Source organism: Blennius ocellaris (genome assembly GCF_963422515.1).
Source record: "Blennius ocellaris genome assembly, chromosome: 6".
Lineage (NCBI taxonomy): Eukaryota > Metazoa > Chordata > Actinopteri > Blenniiformes > Blenniidae > Blennius > Blennius ocellaris.
The window spans coordinates 20,507,835-20,530,897 of NC_137655.1; the positions used below are offsets into that span (position 1 = coordinate 20,507,835).

The 23,063-nt window shown below is 43.4% G+C and overlaps 1 protein-coding gene across 1 annotated transcript in view; it reads right to left on the reverse strand.

Moving 5' to 3' along the window:
• Positions 1-8,899: 8,899 nt before the first annotated feature.
• The window catches only part of plekhm3 (pleckstrin homology domain containing, family M, member 3), a 33,265-nt gene continuing 19,101 nt past the window's right edge, over positions 8,900-23,063 (reverse strand). Inside the window, 4 exon segments of the mRNA XM_080497593.1 lie at positions 8,900-9,608; positions 10,640-10,797; positions 18,674-18,737; positions 22,576-22,769. Coding sequence (XP_080353719.1) covers positions 9,446-9,608; positions 10,640-10,797; positions 18,674-18,737; positions 22,576-22,769 — 579 coding nt within the window. The 3' untranslated portion in view covers positions 8,900-9,445.

The window sequence follows — 23,063 nt, forward strand, 5'->3', positions numbered from 1 at the left end:
GAAAAAAAAGCCTCCTTCAGCCTCTTAATGATTAAAACACAAGTTGATCTGTTGATGGTTTGAATCCAGTTTGTCCCTGTGAGAGCTGTCAATCATTCACCAGCGCTCCCGCAATCATTACGGAGAAAGTTCATCTCCGGCGGTCACGTTTCAATAAATTTAACGACCCAGTAACAGTTTCTGTGCCTGAGCAGCCTGCAGCTCACAGAGACGCATCCTGACAGCCACAGCCGGGGGGAAACTACAAGAACATCTCTCTTGAAATGAAAAAATGAAAGAAAAAAAAAGATGATAAATCAGTTTCCCCAGAATTAAGTGTCCGGTGTGAGCGCACAATCGCAGCCCGGTGCGTAAAATCCACTTGTCTTGTTTATTCCGCCGGCAACTTTGAAAACATCTTGGTGAAAAAGTTTTTTTTTTTTTTTTTTAACAAGTCTTCCACTTTTTCCACGGCTACCGGGTCGAAAAGCACCGGAAATGATGAGCGCGGCCCTCCAGGGTGAGAAAGAGAATTTAGAATCCAGGGAGATCAGGTGGGTGAGCGCGGGGCTGCGTGCGTCTGAGGACGGAATAAAGTCCGTCTGGTCCGCGCGCTGCTGCGCCTCCTCGTCTCACCCACCGCTGCTGCGTTCACTAACCCCCGGAAATATTACCACTCTGCCTTGGAGACGTAAGTCAGGACTTTGTCAAACACACAGAATCAAATGATTAATAATTAGAAAGTCTACTTCCTCAATTTGAATATGAACTTTGAGGTCCATTTAAAAAAAAAAATCTATATGTAGCATAAAGAACACGCTTTAATTAAGTAGAACCTTTCAAATTAATTTCACACAATTGAGTTAATAGGCTTGTTTTATTACTTGCAGCTTGAATTTAATTGAAGTCAGGGACATTTTAAACAAAACTAAAGTTTGACCTCTATTAAAACATAAAAACAATAAAAAAAAAAAAACCAAACCAATTGGGGGAAAACGCTGTGCCATTTTATGACAATATGTCTAACATATTGCAACTTTTAAGTGTTGAATAACATCAAACCTCTTTAGTTGTAATCAATCGTTTTGTTTGCAGCCCTAATCTTGGTTTATTTACGTATTGAATTATTTCCCCCCCTTGAGTTTCACTTATTGGTGTTGATGAGTGTCAATATTCCCGAAGTCCTTGAACGCCTCAGTGATTCAGGTTTATTCCTTCCTGCATGAGGAGGTCAAAGTTCACCAGGAGAGCTTGAAGGTGTTTGATGAGGTTAAAGGATTAATAACCCAAATGGATCTTCTTCTTTTTTATTAGTAGTATCTTTTGCACTTTTTTCATACATTTGTGAAAATGCTCCACATTGAGGGAAGATATTTAACATATTCAAAACGTATAATATATAATAATTCATGCAGAAGAGGTGAGAAGTAATAAGTGTGTACCTTCTATGTTTTATATGTAATGAATTGGAGCTATGTTCTATTTTATTATCCAAAAGTAATCGCAGTTATTCATAAAGTTATTTGATTAAGTTATGTATCTCAATAATATGTGAGTCATTCACGTAAAGACACATGTATTGATTTGTTTGATCTGAAATTTGTTTGAGCAAGCTTCATCATTAATATGTACATAGTCATGCAATAATAAATTCTAGTTGTGAGATGACATCCAGGTGCTTCATACAAACTGTCCGGGTTTGATTTTAAATACAGTTTGACGATTGAACTGACGTGTGTTATACAGTTCATATGAAGACATATGAAATGAAGACTATAAAGAAAGAAGACTCTACATGCACGCCTCACTTTTCTTGTAGTCATATAGGGGAAAAAACTGAGTTTTTTCAGCAAATATATCTGTCAACTCTGAATAATACTCAGTTTTAGACACCACTAATCCTCTCTCTCTCTCTCGCTCTCTCTCTCTCTCTCTCTCTCTCTCTCTCTCTCTCTCTCTCTCTCTCTCTCTCTCTCTCTCTCTCTCTCTCTCTCTCTCCGTCTTTGACTCTCACAGACACGTCTTTGACTCTCACAGACACATTGGCCAAAGGTCATGATGCTCTCTGGGGGGACAAAGGTCTCAAAAGGTGTGTTTGTGTGTGTGTTTAGTGATGAAGGTGTGTGTGTGTGTGTGTGTGTGTGTGTGTGCGTGTGTGTGTGTGTGTGTGTGTGTGTGTGTGTGTGTGTGTGTGTGTGGTGTGTGTGTGTGTGTGTGTGTGTGTGGTGTGTGTGTGTGTGTGTGTGTGTGTTTAGTGGTGAAGGTGTGTGTGCTGAGCATATCGGCCAAGACGAGTCTCTCTCAGGTTACACTCACAAATAAAAGCAAACAGTGAAGAGTTCATGGCTGAAGCCTGCAGGGCATCAATCTCTCATGTATAACACACACACACACACACACACACACACACACACACACACACACACACACACACACACACACACACACACACACACACACACACACACACACACACACACACACACACACACACACATACACACACACACACACACACACACGCACACACACACAGACGTACATATATGGTCGCGCTTGTAGTGATTTTCTTGGTTCCAGATTTGTTTGACTAAGACTTCTGCAAGAACACAAACAGTCTTGCATCGCTGGCTGATCAGGTAACCACGGGATACAAACACACACACACACACACACACACACACACACACACACACACACACACACACACACACACACACTCCTACGTTATCTAACACTGAATCAACTTACTTTATCTGAAAACTTTACTTTCTCCTCATAAAACTGATGTCTGATGCCGTTACTTGACTTCACTGTGTTTAAAGAACTGATCGATCTCATGCAGGAAAAATACACAAGAAATAAAACCTAAGAAGGTTTGATTACGTAACCGGCGTGCTGTGTTCATAAAGCTCCACCTGGAATAATTCTGAATGTGTCAGGACCCGTCGATGTGTTACAGAGGATTATACTCATCAGTATCGATCATCTGTTGTCCTTGTTTGAAGTGGAATCAAAAGCTTTTGGGTTTTTGGTTTCTGAACATTGTTGTTGTTCCTTTTGGGGGAAATGAGGTTGTAGAAGATTTATTGGGAAGAAAAAAACCAAAAAAAGTTGCATGGAAATGTATTGTACACGTATGTAAACTTGATTCCAAAAACCTGATTCCTGCTTGGTTTCTGCCGCCTCCACTGACTCCCCCCGTCTTAAACCTTCTCGAAGTGCGTGGCCTTGTGTCCAGGTTGTAAATAGAAAACAGTGGATTTAGCCTTTAACACTGACGAGCTTCTGAAAGCCTCAATGTGGCCCAACGAGCCTCTGAACAAGCAGGTCAGCGGGAACGCTGGGGCCCGGCCAGCTTTTGTGTAGCAGCTCGCTAAATGTCGAGGAGGGTTGAGGGTGCCGTGTGTGTGTGTGTGTGTGTGTGTGTGTGTGTGTGTGTGTGTGTGTGTGTGTGTGTGTGTGTGTGTGTGTGTGTGTGTGTGTGTGTGTGCACGTTCTCCTCTTATGTTGGGAGAGTGGAGGCCCTCCCCTCCTCCTCCTCCTCCTCCTCTCTCTTCCCTCTGTCCCCTTTTCCTCCTTAAACTGTCTTTTGTTTTCATTTTCGTTGGCATTTCTGCCCCGTCGTTGTTCGGGCCCTAAATGAGTCTTGACTGGCTCGCAGGCCACTGGAGAAGCACAAAGGACTCCGTTCTGCTCGCTACAGTTGATCCATTGTGGGCGTCCCACAATGCACTAATTGGCGATGACAATTAAGCGCGGTCGACACTCAGCTTCGATTTGCCGCCCGCTCGACGTACATCACAGGCGAACGACGCAACAATATATCCACTATTCAGCCGGGCAGGTCTGCAGGCCACCTCTCATTCACGAGACTCTCGTCTCCGCGGGATCGTCAAGTTCGGGGCTTTGCGATGCCGACGACTGACGGTGGGCGTCGTCTCCACCGACAGCTCCTCTCTCTAACGGCGGCTCAGTTGAGACGTCGGAGCTCAAGCCGCTGGCGTTTTTCTCGATCGTTTCTCCGGTGCAGCGGCACTTGTGAGTCCTCGGTCGTCGGAAAGTCTGTCTTAAAGAGTCATCTGCAAGGACCAGGCATTTGTGGGATGAGCAGCATCCAAGTCTCCTCTACCAGTGGCCAGCAGGGTCTCTTTTTTTTGTTTTGTTTTTGTTTTAGACCGATGAAGGTCAGGCTATTCTAGTCTCCCTATTTTCACCATGTAGTGAGAAGAAATGCTTCTCTAATTCCAAAATGTCCCACATTCCTGGTAGGAACTGTCAGGTTTTCAAATAAAACGTGTTAATAAATCAAATGGCATCATTTTATGGTTAAAATATGAAAGGAGGAGAAGATTTCAGATCAAATTTAGTGAGTGCCTGCTGCTCCGCCCCATTCTGTGTTTTTCTCCGGCTAATCTTTGGCAGTTTTTGTTAATGAGTTTTCCAGAAACTGTTCCCAGAATCATTAACGCAATTCATAGCACACGGCTACCGAATTGATCCCATTGTAAAATATATATATAAAAAAAAAAAATCCCATCTGATTTTTACAATTTTTGCAGAAACGGTTCGCTGAATCACTAATCATTAAAGTCGTCACACACGATTCCAGAAGTTTTTGTGTAGTGCTCCGAAACGGTGTGATTTTTCCGCTGAAAATCTGGCGGATAAAAAAAAAAAAAACAGAGGAAGAAAAAGAAAACATCTTTGCTTTATTGCTGCTGTCATAATGATCCATGGCCACTAGAGGCCGCCATGAATCTTCACTTGTTCTAGTTTAGTATTACTTCTTTTTTTTTTATTTAATTGGACCAACTTATTTTGAATGATGCGAGAAGTAAATATTCAAGGAAAACACACCAATTTAGTTGTTTTGAGAGTCACATGACGTCCACCCGCCGTTACATTAAATCATGTCGACTGGACTCGACGCTTCTGGTTCTGATGTCCGGCCGCCGGGTTCTGTGTGGAGTGGCGTCCGGCGCTCGTTAGCCGTTGGGGGGGGGGGGGGGGGACGGTGACGGCGGGGTTTTCTCTCTCCGTGTGGGTCTGTTCGGGGTGACTGAGCTTTGGATTGGCTCTAATTATACTCGGGTCTATTTTTGACCCTTCCTGACAATCTCTGGACTCGTTTTCTATAAACTTAACTCACACACTTTTTGGGTCACAACCCAAAAAAAACTAAGTATCTTTCTTGAGTTGAAATAGGAAAAAAGACCTCCAGAGAGTCGATCAATACTTTACAGTATATGCTATTGTTAGTTAATATATTTGTGGGGGGAAAAAAAACACATTTTGAACCACTTTTCCTGCAATAAAATGGAAGTGAAGCTAGAAAGAAGTGAGAAAAGAGGATGGGTTAGGAAAGCAAGATGAATAATGTTTCAGTGGCACTTTTAAGAAGTTTTGTCTTTATTGGCATCAATGGCGAGCAGACAAACCTGAAGAAAACAAAACAAAAAACAAACAACTCCCTGTACTTGCATAAGAGTTTGGCTCTGATGGGAACGTAAACAATGCCACAAACGACAATATTATAACTTAAAGAGTGCAAAAAGGGTGTTCAGTCCAGTTCTTCTGCTTAAATACTGTACAGGAAACTTTGATCCCAAAAATCGAACTGCGGTGAATAAAAGGTGCCGGGAAACATAAAGAACATTTACAGTCTTTCATTGAGTTCAGCTTTACAGTAAACGGCTGAGACTCGAGTAAAATAAACGTCAATGAAACAAATCAGGGCAATAAAAGGACAATAAACCCAAACTTAACACAAACAAATGAAATAAAAACATCAGACTTTTTCCCTTAAGCTTCAGCTACAGCGGCGGCGAACGATGGAGCCCAGCAGGAGTCCTTCATTTCTGCGTGGTTGGAATTTGTGCACCAGAGAGACTTGTTGTGCTTTTTGATATTAACAAGCAAAGTGAAGGCTTCCGTCTCCGTACGCGGGTCTTCCATCCGCCTCGCACAGACTGAACAGCGGAGGCGAGTAATGTGACATTTCTACAGTCTCACACATTACTGCTCAAGAAAGAAAACACCAAGTAATCCCAAACTCCCCCCCGAGTTGAAACTCCTACGTCAGTTCCATCATGTGCTTTGACTCTTGAGGGAGTGAAGAGGTGGTTGTGTGGAGGAAGCCGGTCCTGAACACGGAGTCCAGACATCCACTTGGACCCAGTAAAGAGTTTGACGGTGATTTAGTTTCACATGTTTAATGAGCCGAGAGCCGATACAGAAAACAAGGCTCCGTGTCTCAGACCTGATGAGGAAACACTCTTGTGATGATTAAAGAATAAAACAACAAGGATAATGATAATAAACAATGCCTGACACCCGCTGGGCTCCACAGTAAACAAACGGCACGATTCAAATGATACAAACCAAAAAGCTTCACATACTCCAGGTTGTTGGTTTGTTTGTTTTTTAATGCCGCAGGCAAAACGAACTGAAACGCTTCATCTGTGAGCTCACCTGTTGAAAACACACTCACACTCACACACACACGCGCTTACTTTTCCTGCCATATTTCTAACTACATGTTTCAGTCTACGCTGCGCCTGCATGCTTCTTAAACACGAATCCTCACAACAAACACGTATTCCTGAATCAAACCAGATACGGGGTCGGTCATGCCGATTAACACAGCAGATTTATTTATTTTTCCTTCACCCGCGTGTTTTATGGCTCAAAACAAGCTGAAAGACGAGGATCAGAGAGGAGAGCTGAGAGGAAGAGGGCCGACGACGCGGAGCAGGAAGTGAGCCGCTGCGTTTCCATCCAACGTTATTTCACCTTAAAGCTCAAAGGAAAAAAAAACAAAACTATTTATCATGAAGCTCAAGCCGTGATAACGTCGTGTAAAGTCACCATCAAAAGTCAATCGTTAAAAATTTGTTGTCATAATTTGCTATTACTGACACCCAAAACCTAGTTTCTGGAAATAAATTAAGGAAATGTTAAATGATTTATTTAAAATAGTAATGCAAGGAAAATGAAGTGTCTAATGAAAAATAAAAAGATTTTTAATCCAAAATAATCAAACTTTAAAGCTGCAGGATAGAAAATAATTATGATCCCCAAACATTAACGTATAGGGAAATAAAATCAAGAAAGTGATTTTAGAGTGAATTACAATCATACGAGGAAAAGAAAATTAAATAAAAAATAAAAAAGCTGCAAGAAATTACAGGATTAAAAATCATTTGATGCCAGAATAATCATATTCAGCACACAAACAATGGAATAAAATAAATGAATTAGTAAAAAAATTACTTTAAATTTGCACTGAACAGGATTTAGTTTTGTCCCTTCAAACAAGAAATATAAGAAATTTCCACCAGACATGAAAAAGTTGCAAAGCTGCAAGTCAAAATTCTAATAAACTGGATTGAGACTATTGCTAAGTGAACTGCAGACACATTAACTTTACGACGCCTATTTGTTGATATTAGAATTTTTCCCTGTTTTATCAGGTGAGCAAAACACTTTTTTTTTTCTCGGTGGGATTCGTTGGAAGTTTGTGTAGATTGGAAACGCAGCGTTGGGACAAAGCAGACCTTTACACACGAGAGCAGAGGATTATAAAGGCCAACTAGGTTGCATAGTAACACTAAAAAGCGAAAGCTGCGATCGTGAGGGAAAGATTGGACGTGAATGAAGCCGGGCCGCCGTCAAGAGGCGGAGGAAAGGCAACAATGAGAAGGAAAGGTACAGGATATTATTGCGCCTCCCCTTTTTTCTTCTTCTTCTTCTTCTTCTTATCTTACAGTCTGACTGACCAGTCCCTTTTAAATTAATGTCTCAGTGCATTTTACATATATCCGCCAAAGGAAATCGGGAGTTAAAAACAGCTTTTGTCACACATGGACTCCAGAAACAACCCTGTTAACAAACTGGAATCTGACACTCGCCTCTGAAGCCGGGATTTGACTGTAAACGGTTTGTATTTTGCTTCTTCAAAAACTTTCGACCAACTGAGATGAATTGAAGCATCGACGAGTTCGGCTGTCGCATCAACAGTCAATATATTAACTGCCGCGGCCCGACGGGAATACGGCGGCTTAGAAAACACTGGAACACACACGGACGACGGTTTGGAAGCGGAGAGGGGGCGTGGCCTCCACTCCATAGAGTGAAAGTTAGCGAATCGGGATGGAGACGATTGTGGAAGGCAGCCGGAGAAGAGAAGACGTCGAGGCAAAGCCGCGTCTGCGTCCCGGGTTTGTGGACGGGACGAAATAAATCAAGTATTTCTATTGGATTCTATTTCTATTGGAATTGAAAAGTCCCCCTCGTAATAACTTTTCCCAAATCACTTGGCACAAACGTCTCCGATTGGTTTTCAGTTCGTTGATCATTTAAACGTCTAAAGTTTCTTTTTTATGAAACTGCAGCTGCTCCTGTTGAACGATGTTAGAAACTGAACTGTGCCAAATAGATCTTATTATCAATATTGTAGCGTCTCCATTTTTTTACTTGCTTCATTTAACTGAACAGTCAATAGTTTTCTTTTACGCCCAGTTTTTTAGAGGTTGAATGTAACAATGCGACTTCTTCGCTGGTAGAAAGGTCTGATGATTGACATCAACACTGCCACCAGGTGGCCGGGAGAGAGAGAGAGAGAGAGAGAGAACTTTTTATTTTTCTCATATTGGCTGCAGCTGGTTTCCTTAGAGCTGCACTAAACGTAGCACCGCTGGATGATTGATGGGAGTCTGAAAAATTAAAATACAGACGGAAACCGATCTCTGATCACATCTATGTCTGAGCTCTACTTTTTAAAACCGGGACCAAACCAGCCTTGAAGAGTTGCAAAATCGTCAACACGATTATCAAAAAGATTTTTTTCTACCCCCCCCCCCCCCCGACATGCAGCCGGCCTGAGCCGCTGGCAAAGAAGAAAAGTACAAAGGTTTTACAGTCAGACGGTTTGAGAGCGTTTCAAATAAGACGGGTTACAAGCGATCAGTGTTTCCATCATGTGTTTATAACAATTGTTGAAAATCACACTTTCTCAAAAGTCGCCTGCCGTCAGCTTGTGTCCAGTCGGCGCGCTTGGCGAAGTGGAGCTTCACTGGCTTCATTTCAAACGCGTGTGAAAAGGAGGAGGTGGAGGAAAGGAGGAGATGGAGGTGAAGACGTGGTGCCGGGGGGGGAAGCTGCGTGTCGGCGAAGTAGAAGACGTAGTTCAGTGTGTCGGGAGCAGCAGATCCTCCGTCATGGCGTCCGTACAGTACGGCAAAGGGGGCTCAGCTCAGGATGTGTGTGCGTAACACACACACACACATACATACACACACACGCACGCACGCACACACACGCACACACACACACCGACCTGACGACGCTTTTGAATGCTTGATATCTGTCCTGTGGTCGCCGGCTTGAATCCTGCAGACGAACACGCGGGCACTTGGTCCAGTGCGGCGGCTCGGCGCCGCCCCCGGACCCTCGCCGCTCCTCCTCAAGTGTCCTGGTACGGCAGGTGGAAACACCCGGGGCTGTCGTCGTCCGGCGACCAGAAGGACGACGGCCGCTTGTGGTGGAGCTCTCGGCGGACGCAGCGCGGACACGGCTGGGCTTTCTGACGACACTCGGCGTGGAAAACGGCGCCGCAGCCATCGCACCTGCAAACACACGCACGCACGCACGCACGCACGCACGCACGCACGCACGCACGCACGCACGCACGCACGCACACACACACACACACACACACACACACACACACACACACACACACACACACACACACACACACACACACACACACACACACACCTTTAACAATCAATAATGTAGTAATTTTCTCATTGTAAATGAAGTTAATAACATAATAACTTATTACACTGGTGAAGGAGCACGAAATGCGAAAACTGCCATGTGATAAAACCGTTTCTAAAAGATATCAGTTTGAAATGTAATTTACAGTGTTTATTACCTCCTTTTTATGACCCTATTGATTAAAGCCGGTTGATCCACACTTATACAATATTACAATAAAAATAATTAGCAAAGAGAAATACACAACCGGCCACACGCGCTGTGTTTTCAAAGTACATAAAATTGACCAGGAAATGTTATTAGAAGGTAAATTAAAACTATTAAACTCAGTGAGCGTCATCGGTTTACAACAAACACCAATAGTTCATTAACCTGCTGAAGCGACGTTGAGATTGTTGAGTTAATGGTGACGGTCGATGTTTAAACAGTGACAGTAAAGTCTGAATGTGTGTTTGAGTCCAGATAAAACTCATTTCCTCCAGGCGCCACAGTCAGAAGTCCAGCTCTGTGAATCTCTGCTGCTCTCCTCCAGCAGATAGAACCACTATCAGTTAAACACTTCACACTTCCTCACAAGTCATCAAACACGTTGGGTGTGTGTGCGCGAGTTTCTTTTTAGGAACCCGGCCTCTTATCGCCCCGCTGTCGGCCCCTCGGGGTCTCGCCGGTGGAGACGAGGGTCTGGACTGTGTCGTTGGAAATCCTTTTCCACCCGGCAGTGTCGCTAACAGACAGCAGGCTCGGTGTCGCTGCGCCTTTCCACAGCGTGAAAGGGAAAAGTGCACGCTATTTCTGAAATGATAAATCTCCGAGATCAAGCACCCGATTTCTGTGGCTGTGTGGACGTTACGCATGCTGACGGGGGCGAGCGTACCTGCGGGTGGCGTTCTCCTGGAAGGGGTAGATGACCTGCTTGTTGTGGCAGAGCTCGCAGATGAAACCCTTCTCTCGACACAAACTGCAGCTGAAAACATGGGAACTGGCGAACTTGATCACTTTGGAGAGGAAGGGAGCCAGCTTCCCGTCAATGACCTGGAGGGAGAAGAACCAGAAGATTCATATACAGTGGCATGTTTCATTGAGAGAAAAAGAGGTTAAAGAGGTTTATTTTGTGTTTATCAATTAAAAAAAAAAAATGCTTCATCTCACTAAGCAAACACGACCGACAAGTAAAAGCAAACAGGGGATTTCTAAATCTGCTATTTTGATGTAAACGCATCATTTTGATTTGTGAGCGGAAGCAAGTCATCTGAAACTGTTGAGAAACAACCAACAAGAGAAAATCTGGGAGGGAAACTGGTCCGAATGGAATCGACTGTAACGAGGTCTCGCAAGAAAGACGGGAAAACAGGACAGGAAACCCAAAGAAAGGAAATGAGGTGAACGTCGTCTAACGGCAACGCTTGGCAAGTTCCTTCAAGAAGGGGGTATGGCGGCGTGGGGGGGGGGGGTCTATGTGGGGGTCTATGTGCTCGTCTATTCAAGCGACGGACGGCTGCACAGAGAAGCTGAGACTCACAGACTCACTGAGCAGCTCTGCCGCATCGCGTTAATATCACTTACAGAGCTGTAAGTGGAATGAGACCGAAAGGCAGAGGTAGCAGAGCAAAACGGAAGGTGAAGTAAGAGAAAGAAAGAAACAATATATGGGATGGAGAGAGAGAGAGAGAGAGAGAGAGAGAAAGAGCGAGAGAGAGAGAGAGAGAGAGCGAGAGAGAGAGAGAGAGAGAGAGCGAGAGAGCCTGTATTCATATACAAGTGGTTCCACCTGGCAGAGCTCTGGACCTCCCAATTATAACCTCCTTCATGCTGTTTGTTAGACGGAGAGGACGAGAGGACGTGAGATGGAGTGAGGAGGAAGAAGAAATCACACACACACACACACAGACACTAACACACACACACACACACACAGTCCATATATCTCAGCACTGAGCTTCACTGATCCTGTTTACACTAAATCACACAAAAGGGTGAGAACCTGGTTGTTTCCACTGAGGTGGTTCAGCTGCACAGCGTCTCTACAGTCACCAGACAATCAACATAATCAATAAGGTCCAATCGAGTGTTGGAATCAGACCCTGCATGGAAAAAGCATCGTGTTTTTGCTTTTTCTTCCATTTACACAAAACGGAGCTCTTTAGGTTCACTCTCACACGGAACAGCCTCTCCACATGCTTTTAACATCTCTCGACTGAACAGACACACGACGGTCGTTCAGGAACTGTTTGGCACGTCCGTCACACCTCGACAAGCCCAAACCAATAGCTGATATTTTAATATTTATGTACTTTGATCCATAGTGTCATTGCTGCCTTAGTTGGTGGTAGTTCATGGTTCTATCCGTGGGTTGGTCTCAGAGAGTCTTGGGGCGCCTTGGGAACATTTCCCTATGTTTTGTATGAAATATGAGAAAATATTTATCATGTTCCAAATACAACCAGTGAGAAACAATATGAAATGTCACTGTGTCTCAATAAAATAGGTTAAATTATGGAACAACTGCAGTGGTGAGCGGAAATCATGTACAACAATAGGTACGTTTAAAAACCGCTTTAAAGCTGACATTTTAAACAGATACAGAACGGAACAAGTAGTGAGAAATTGATAACATCATGCTTACTGTGTATCTAGTAATGTGTCCTTTTGTTTCTTGATTTTAATTTAAAAAAAATTTTTTATGCTGTTATTGGTCTGATTCTGTCATTAGCTTTTGAGGCCAACTATATTATTGACTATGGCTTGAACAGTGCTTCAGGGTGAATTTGGGTTAAACATTTTGAGAAGGAATAAGGGGTCGGACTAGATTTTACTTCTTCCTACACCCTTTTCGAACACAATCTGTTTTTTTTAACAGATTAACGGGAGTAGAAAAAATGCTGTAATAGCTATTTGCATTTAATCTGATTTTCTGATTAATATTGCTATTATATTTTGTTTATACGTATATATGTACATATGTTTTTTGTTTGTTTGTAGTTTGAAACAAACAAAAAAGAAAGAAGAAGTTATAGAAAAACTACCGTGAGGTCTCCCCGACGCACGTGGAGCCGTTAAACCGAGATGATAAACGTTTCCAGACACACACACACAGGTAGCGGAGAGGGGCAGACGGATATACGTGTCCCCTTCCACCCGCCGCAGCCCTCGGCAGGCCGGCTCAGCCCGGTCCAGCCCAGTCCGCATGACGAATGGCGCTCCTGATGGAGCCTGACAGGCTCGGTAATTAAGGCCCACTATAATTGGACTGGGCAGAATCAAACGACTGGCAGCACAGCTCTGGTGGCCGACTGGTCCTCTGGAGGGACGGTGGGAACGAAGCAGGAAGGCACAGGGAAAAAACAAAACAAAACAAAAAAAAAAACACACAGATGGATGGAGGGTGACAGAGTAAACGGGCAAAAAGACGACGAGGGTAATATACAGAAAAAAACAGAAGTAAGTCAAAAGTGCGTGAAGCCCGGATGCAGTTTTCAATTTACAGAGCGAGATACTCCAAAACTGATTTATGTCTGTTATTATCGCTCGAAAAATGTTTCCCGCCCTTTTCCTGAAAAGCCGGAGACCACTTGATCGACGACAAATCAAACCAGAAGTGCCATCATGAGCGACACGAACCAGCAGGTCTGGCCGCCGCCAACCAGAGCCCACTCACAACCTCTGCTCAACGGAAAAGAGTTCAAATCCCTGAGTGATCCTGAAATAAACTGATCTGAGAGCAACCGGAAGGAAAATAAGTACAACGACTAAGTCTTTTCAAGCTTATGTCTGCGAACACAGTGGAGAAATTAGGGTACAACCCCAAAAAAAGCAACCAGAAAAAACTAAAAAATCTAATTAGAGAAAGAGAAACAGCCACACGTTCCACCTCCAGCCTGTTACACCGTACCAGGAGAAAGACCAGTGGCACAGGGAGAACATGCTGCTATCAGCAACCATGAAGCTCACGTTTCAAATGCCAACCTCCACAGCTTTACCACATGAACACTCGTTGCTCTCCATCATTTGTGTCGTGGGCCTCCTCATGTTTTTTGTTTTAGGGTTTAGTAGCAATATGAACAGGAATGACAACGCTAACATACCGACTGTGTATTTGTCAAAAAAACACTAAACTGATCCAAGAGAAATCGAAATCCGTAGTCAAAATACAAAGTGAAAAATGAAGCCGTTTTACATCCCTGGAATCCAGTTTCAATGTTGATTGTAGTTTTAATCTCATATGGTGAGACAATTTCAAACGGTCATAGAAATACAGTGTGTAACAGTTTAGGTTGTTGCAGTGTTTTAGCTCCTGACTTACATTTTTCTGGGTCCTTACTTTTCTAAATTTGCTTTTCAGAACAAACCAGACGTGTACTGGCGTAGAAAACGTTAACAGTGAGTCTAAACAGCAGCTCACGTGAGGCAAAATCCACACTGAGTCAGTATAAACCTTTAAATACATTTAGCAACATGTAGGAACAGAGAGAGAGCAAAACAACATTACAAACAAATATCCTTCAAGTCTTAAGGACAAACCCTGTCTGACCCTCTTTCCCTCCAAAAACACGCACGCATGCACACGCACACACACACACACACTCCTCCTCCAGCCATCGTCTCAGACTCCTCCCCCTCCAGTTCACCCTGTCTCTCTGCTCCACGCTGCGTTTTTGTGCTGCAAAACCTCCTAATCCCCTAAAACTGCTGTTTAACAGCCGCTCGCCTGCCCTCATCTCCCGCACACACACACACACACACACACACACACACGCACACGCACACACACACACACACACACACACACACACACACACACACACACACACAACCGCAGCTCCATTGAGAACCTGGAAAGCCAGCTGGGATTACACGGCTGGAAAGAGCAGGGTGAGCTGTGTTTGGATAACACCCTCTCCTCTATCTGTCACACCGAAAGCCTGATGTATGCCGACGTGTGCACACCGCAGTCTTGAGGGGGTTTCCCAAAACCTCTGCTGAACCAATCACGCGAGATATACAACTTCTCTCTCTGGAGATTAATAAACAAACGGTAATTACGTGTCCCGGGACGCGTGATGGATGACTGTGTGTACGAATAAAGGTGATTAGTTAAAGACGCAGATTTAAATAGACTGTGAAGGTTGGAAGTTCCACCACGAAAAGACAAAAACAAACACACAGGGGAAGTGAAGAGACGAACTGTGAGAATATGTTCCTACATCTATAATAACCAGTCAGTGTTCAAGTCTCACTTGTGCTGTTTTGCTTCACAGCTTCACCTGCAGACTGAGAGCTGTAAATTCACAGAACGACTGTCGGCAGTTTTCACATGGATCCTGCAACACGACTTGCACAAGGCTGCTCAGCTGGACGTTGGCCTATTGTGGTGGTATTTTTACTCTCCAACAGCTTCTGGTCCTGGCAGACCCCCGTGTCCACCGAGAGTTTCAGCTGCTTCCTTCTGGCTGCAGACACTTGATTCCCAGACGCAGGACGACGAAATAAAACAAAACAAACACTTAAACTAATTAGTTTTCCGTTGATCCTTCAAACGGTTTGTAGTATTTTATGTGTATGCTGTGTTATGTGCAGATGCTGTGTGATTTGAGTCGTCTTTACTGCCTGCAGAACTAATTTCCCAAAACTGGATAATAAAGATTCTTGAACATTATAAAGGTTTCAAGACAGTAAAAGGCTCAATTATGATCTGCTGCAAAAGACATAGTGGGTTTGAAGTTCATCAGGTCCACAAGTTTATTTGGTTTGTTTACAGCGTTCAGGCCTCCATCAGACTTTACTGGAACCTCACAAGAGCTCCTTGGGACCGAGAGTCACTGGTCAAACTGAGACCGTCTGCTAGCGTGGCTCACCGAGGTTTGCCGCGGTGCCACTTCCACAAACGGACAACAAAACATAAAGAGAACATAAACTTGGGTATAAACGCAGTTTAAAGTGACGACCGCTACGGCGCATTTCAAATGCGAGAATAAACAACGTTATCCTGTACGTCAAGTACGTCCTCCACCGGAGCAGAGACTGATCTCAGAACAGACGTAAAGAGAGAACGGGGAAGAGGAGGAGTACTTCAACGATTGTTATGGTGCAAAACATCAAGTTGATACCAAGTCCTCCTTGAACTTGCTGCACGAACCAGACGGGGAATCCTCAACACAGAAAAAAAGACACGCGGAACCCAAAGTGACCCCCCGCGGAGCTGGTGGTCTGCACATGGGGCATTTTGGAGGCGCTGCACGTCACAATCGGCATCGTTTGTTTCTTATCTTATAATGAAGTGTAGTAAGTATTTAAGGGTGAGAGCTTCTCCCGCAGTTTTTTTTTTTTTTTTTTATCTTTCTGAGAACAACTAACATTCACTGAAGAGGTCTGTGTGTGTTGGGACAAGTGTGAGTGGAGAGGCATGCCTGGCATACAGGGAATGCCAGGGTGTCACTGTGGGAAGCCTGCGACACGCAGACACACAAACACTTTTACTTTGTGTCCACACACAAAACCCTAGAAACTGTTGTTGAGGCAAGTCGAGGGAAAGGGCAGCGTGTCCTTACACAAACACATGTGGCTTTCACAAAATACTCGGGTTGCTAATGGGGGGGATATGGGTGGAGGCTATTTGACGGGAGGTGAAAAGACTAGTGCGGCCTGTGTTTTAGCTGGGGGGGGGGGGGGGGGGGGTGCCCTTCACTGACCTCTGCTCTGGAACAAAAAAAGCCATGTTGATTAAGAGCGTCATTTTATTCAGGAGGTGAATCAAAAGAAACAAGCTTGTTAATATGGAAAACCAATTAAGTGCCAAAGTGCTTGAGAATCTCTGAGGCGGGGGGGAGAGGGGGGGAGGGGAGAGAGAGGGGGGGGGGGCTAAGTGAGTGAGGAGAGCAGATTCTCCCTAAGACGTTCTATTGTGGAAATCAGTGCAAGATCTCCTGGTTGGGCTTTATGGGTAAATCCTGGAGTTGTAACAGGGAGGGAGGGAGAGAGGGATGGAGGGAGAGAGGGAGGGAGGGAGGGAGGGAGGGAGGGAGGGAGGGAGGGAGAGAGACACACACACACACACACATGTGAGGTGAGCGTGTGTGAGGCCAAGGGGATGTCGGGAAGAATGGAGGGATGTCACGCTTTGTTTTTCTGCCTGTTGATTCTGAATGTGACCAATTAGTGAAGCAGAGACACACAGAGTGTGGGAGTGGAGGAGGAGGAGGAGGAGGAGGAGGAGTTGGAAGAGGAGCTCCAAGCTCTTTCAGTGTGAGAGTCTGGCCGAGCTCGGGAGTCGGGAGGAAAAAAAAACGGGGCAGGGTCCAACATAATGAGCATAATGACAAACAAAAGAACTTTTCAGTCATTTGTGGTCGCTTTCCTCTGACCCCCCCCCCCCCCCAACCCAGCTCCACGCTCAACTGCTGAGAGGAGGGTGTATGTGTGTGTGTGTGTGCGCCCCCATTCTCGCTCATGATCTCAGCTAAACAGATTCATCTGCCACAAATGAAAGATTCTAATTCTCCAAATTACATTTTTTCTTTTCCTCAAACATTAAAACAGATGTGACTATTAAGTGCAGGCACACGGTCGGAGACATGACGCTTTGTAACCCGATAAGAAGATCTGCTGATTAAACGAGAGACAACACACCGAGACGGGGCCCCGAGTCGAGGGGCCGAGTTTTCACGACGCCAGATATGAATTCTTTCCAGCGACACCATTGTTTTCCTGGATCAGGACCCTCGAAAGAGCTCACCCTGTTCCAAGTGAGGCTATTAGAGGGAATTAGCCTCTCTTATCACTGTTATGACAAGGACAATTGAAAAAAGAAACAAAGGAAAGCTTGTGTTTACCTTCAGATTATAAGTTTAGCATTAGTCCACGTGTTTCTTTAGGGACAAACAAATTGCAGAAAAGGTACTATCAGAGAAGAGGTTTATACTATTATGTCAATAAAGTCGCTATAGAAATCTCTTATATTTTTAGGGATTTAATTCCTTTGTGGGACTTTGCAACAGCAGGCAGATTGTTGTGTTGCTCACTGATTATCATTAGTCATCAATGGCACAATGTGGTTAATAATGTCTTTAACTTATTAGCGTTTTCATGTTGTATTTCCTCATATGTCTAATGTCTCATTATCAATTTGCAGGTATTTCAACAACTTAAGAGAATATGCGGCGAGGTTTTGGGGTTTATTGTTGGCAAATATTAGTGATGGCGCCGACGTCTGCGTTAGCGGCGTTGCTGTACGTTATCTTTGTAAACATGTATTATGATGTTGTGTGTCTGCCCGGGGCAGATGGAAACTAACTACAGCTAAAATCTGACACAAAGCATCTTTTCTTTAAGATTAACGCATGTGTCCATGGTCCCTGAAAAATAAACTAAATAAATAAATAAGCATGCATCCTGTACCACCACATGAATCCATTAATAAATGAAGTGAAATCATCCAAATCAAGGTTGATGTGACCGATTTAAATCAATCACTAGTGTTTCCTAACTTGCTCACAACAACAGCAACGTGGGCGACATCTGTAAAAGAAAGCTATTGTTTGAAGTAACACTGTTTTATACAACAGGGTGGAAGACACTTTACACAACTGTTGTCTTCAGGTTGAAGCACAAAGACATTTTGGGAGTTGGACGCGTAACCAAACATGACGGGTCAATCCCATAATCCGACCATGCTGTGTCCTATATTAGTGAGAATATGTTTTAATCCAGTTAGTTTATATTCTCTAGAAGACCAGGAGGGGGGGGATGCTTTTTCATGCAACAGGTGGAGGCGCTTATCCTCACACTGAACTCAAATGATCTAAAATATACAACCATGAAAAGGAGGGAGAAGCTCATTGAAACCTCAAAACAAAAGCTCGAAAAACCGTAGTTCACGTATTCATGGAGGCGAGATTGTGTGTTCGGTCGGTACCTGCTGCAGGTCTGCCAAGGAGTACAGGTGGATGTGCTGGAGCAGGTATTCCCTGGGAAAGATCCTGTCAGAAGACACACAGTAAAAAAAATCACATCACTTAAAGAAAAAACCGCTCCAAAAAAGAAAATGACACTGTGTAAATATAAAAAAGAAAAAGTTTATTAAACACTTTTAGTAGTTAAATACAATGTTTTTATTTGTCAGCAGTCACTTGTGTACAACTCTGTGCATGTAAATGTTTGTATTATTGCAGAATCTTCACTTTTGACCAATTTAAACACCGTTTATGGAACAGAGATGGCCACTGCTGCGCTGCTCCGACACGTCATTACCTATATAAGCACAGTGACTCGTCGTCTTTGTTATTTTTGGATTACGCAGGTCAACATGGCACCTGACATACTGTGTGCAGGAACGGCTTTAAATGATGTAAATGATTGCTGCAGCATGAGGGCAAGGGAACAACCATGACATAATCTATTGTTTTCACATTTGACGTTTAACCAGATTTTTGATTCACTGTGCCAAATGAAAGTCATGAAATAAACTTTGAGGCACATTTTAACGATATGAGATAAGGAGGTAAAAAGATAGGAGGCGGAGATCAGGTGAAATTTTAATGCTTGCCTTGGTTCATTGGTTAGTTTTCAGATTTCATGGTTACGACGGGACCTAAAGTGCACTGGTGTGTGCGTGCATGTGTGTGTGCTGAGGCCTCCCCTCAGACCACTACGACGGATGGCACCATGTTAAGTCTTGTCTAAAGCTGCAATGAGTGTAGCTACAACACAAGATGTGTGTGTATGTGTGAGGCCGACACCTCACGGTGATAGGAAACACTGATATGCCGCTCTGTTTGGCACGTCACCAATGGTTACCACTTCAGCATTCATAAGACACATGCACGCGCGCGTGCACGCTTCTGACTGAGATGAAACCGCCCTTAAAGTGTGTGCTGATCTTGATAAAAGCACTTGAGGGGGTGGAAAAAAAAACACAAAACACTTTTTAAGATTAGATTACAAAGAGCAGACACAAATTCATATGTGTATGCAAATAGAGACACACGTGAAGGGCAAGCAGTGTTTGCACCACACCTGATAGTCTTTTAGTGGAGCTTTTTCTCCATTGTCTTGCTTGGCCTGTTTCCACTTCAGATGTACTTTTCATAAAAGAAAATCCTCTTATCACTCAAGAGATTATGACGGTGTACTGAAGGAGTGTTGGACCTGAGTAAGTGTGTAGAAGTCCTGCAAGTGTGTGAGCAACAAATATATATTTTGTCACACTAAAACCAGACAAAGACACACAGAGGTCCTGCTGTTTGTAAAGTTGATATCTTATTTGTTATTAGTGTACGACCTGTACTTCATCTGGGTGTTTATTTGTAACTTTTACTGCCAATGTTTAGAAATTAATATCTGCAAAAGGTAAGATAAAAAAAAAAAATTCTACATTTTGAGATCTATATTTTTTTCACTTGTTTTTAAGGCAAGAACTTAAAATCGAGTAGAAGTTGTGTATTTCTGCTACTTCTGAAAACTACCGCCACCACTACAACCATTACTGAAGAATGGAAGAAGGAAGATTTTAATTAATGACAAAAAAGCATAGAAACATGAATATTACTATCACTTTGTTTGATTCTTACTATTCTTATTTGAAAGTAATAAATCATCAGGATTATCATTTTCATTTTAAAGATTATGTCAAAAGAATCTAAATTAACTGCAAATGGCATCAAACAATCTGTGTTGTAAAGCCAGAGGCACCACTGAAGGGCATTTTGTATAATATGAGAAACTACTACTTTAACAAGGTACAATTTTTCATCATTTTCACTAATAATAAAAAATAATAACATATATCTTGCCAATTCAGAAATATTCAAGATCATTTCCTCCCTCAAGCGAATAAACGGAACAAAAAGGAAACCAAAACTATTTCGCCTTTAGTTTGTCAACCAAAAACAAATGCCTGAATACATAACGATCACTGGTCAAAACTCTGACCTGCTTCTGACCCAACTGTTAGAATCATCACTACCCAAAACTGTACGTTTAAAGTTTACGATTTCACCAATCTCCTGTTTACTGGAGGAGCCGCCAAATGAGTGAAATCAGTTATTTGAGAAGCTGCTGGCAGCTCCGCTTGTGACACCACAACCACACTACAATAATACAGCTATGACAATCATGAATATTACATCCTAATTTAGATTAATTATGCAAGAGGGCATTTTTTGAAGTAGCTTTACGCAAATTACTCATTATCTAATGTATTAAAAATAAAGCTTCCCAGAAGACGAAGCTCGCCGGGTGTTTGTGTTGCCACGTACACAAACACCTGATATTTTAATGACGCCTTATCAAGTCTCACCCTCGCCAACAATAAAACAATGCCCTTCATTCTGCACATGCCATCAGGTGACGGGTTCTGTTGCTGATCCCTCTGATAATGTCCGACAGCTGCTCCACAGGGCAACAAACACGGCGCTCTCCGACCTGCAGACTTCACTGCCTCCCGTGATTGTGTGTCCAGAACTCCCTGCAAGGTATGCAACACACATCTCTCTTCAGAACCCCCCCGAAGCAGACCGATGACTACGAGGAGGTTTTAGCGCCACGGCGATCATCAATCCTGCAGTGTTTGGAATTGTCGGGGCGCTGACCGGCACTGGCTAATGGGACAGAAGTAAACACAGCAGCAATGCTGCGCCGCTTTGCAGGAAAAGTGCAACTTGCACCGCTTTATCTCCGTCCAATAGGAGGATCCGTCGTTCGGGATCCTGATCGGTTGTTTTAAAAAGCCCAAAACGGACTGCATCATTAGCAAGGCGTATGTTCAGATTGGAATCGATCAATTGAATGGATACACCCTGCAGGGACGTTTCATAAGCCATAAAACAATCAAACATTAAAATTCAATTCCAAGTGACACTGGTTCACATTTTGACCAATTGTTAGTTTTGAGGCTCAAGCAATAATATTTAATTAACGCTAAATATATTCTCAAAAAAAACAGAAATAACACACCAGTGACTTGTGGTATCTTTAAGAAATCTCTAATAATCCAACATTTGTTGTCGTTGAAATGTTGTGACTGAATTTTAACTTTGTCTCCAGATTTCTCTACAGAATTGCTCCGTGGGACCGGAGTGTGTTAACGACCTGGACCAGGTCAGGAAGCATCCATCAGAGGACAGACAAGGCTTTCAGTGTGGGACCCCCACTCAGATAAACAGCCGTCTCCCTCTGACCATCACACGTGAGCATGTACACACACACACACACACACACACACACAATGTATATTCTCACACACACGCAAACACACACAGAAATGCATACAGATAAAAGTTATGGCAATATATACATATGAACCCAGACACAAACACACAGAGCATATACAGAGACGGTACTCGTCAGTAATAAAACAAATATTTAAGTGCATCAGTCAGTGTGAGCCTGATGAGACCAACTACTCATGTTAACCATGTAAACCTAATGCATTTATGAAACCATAAATATAGCATTAAATATAGCAATGCCCCTAGACGTCAAGTCAGAAGTGTAACCATGTGTCTCAAAGTGAAGAAAATAACATCATGTTTCATCTATGAATACCTGAAAAGAGGAACCTTTGGTTGCCATTTTTCTTTTTTTCCCTCACACTATTTGATTGCAATCTTTCTGTTTTGCATATAAAACAATCACTTTTTTTTTTTTTATAACCCTGACACTTTTAATCATAATCTCCTATTTTTTTGCTGAATGGAAGCGCACCGATACTTAAATCCCGTTCCTTGTACGTTTGTAGGCTACTTGACTCGTGTTGGGACTTTAAAAGTCTTTCTAGAAAGTTTCCACAGCGAGCCAGAGCGCCGACACAAAGCGTACCTTCGCCTGAGGTCCTCAGCGACGGTCGCTCGACAGCTGAACAGGTAGGCCCGCAGTGACTGCAGCTGCTGGCGGAGGCGCAGCACGGTGCTCAGAGACTCGCAGTGTTCGTACAGACAGGGGTTGAGCTGCTGGACGTCCAACAGAGGCTCCTCGTACACAAACTCCAGGAACTCCTTGGCCTGTTTCGACACCTGAGGGAGCACAATGGAGGTCGCACCAACGCATGAGGCTTTAAGACATTAAGAAATGAATAAGAAAGAGTGTCCTGTTAATCTCAGATGTTGTCTTTTAGCCGTAGCTCCATATTGAGTTCGGAAAGATTTCCCAATCAACTTCCTCTTCGAGCTCGCAATCAAACAGAAATTCATATTTTCTGGAAAGATGGCTTCCTTTGCTCTTCACGTATAAATCGATTAAAAATAGGGTGCAACTTGGTTTTTCTATTTCAGTGCTCCACAGCCCATTTTACTCTCACGGTGATCAAA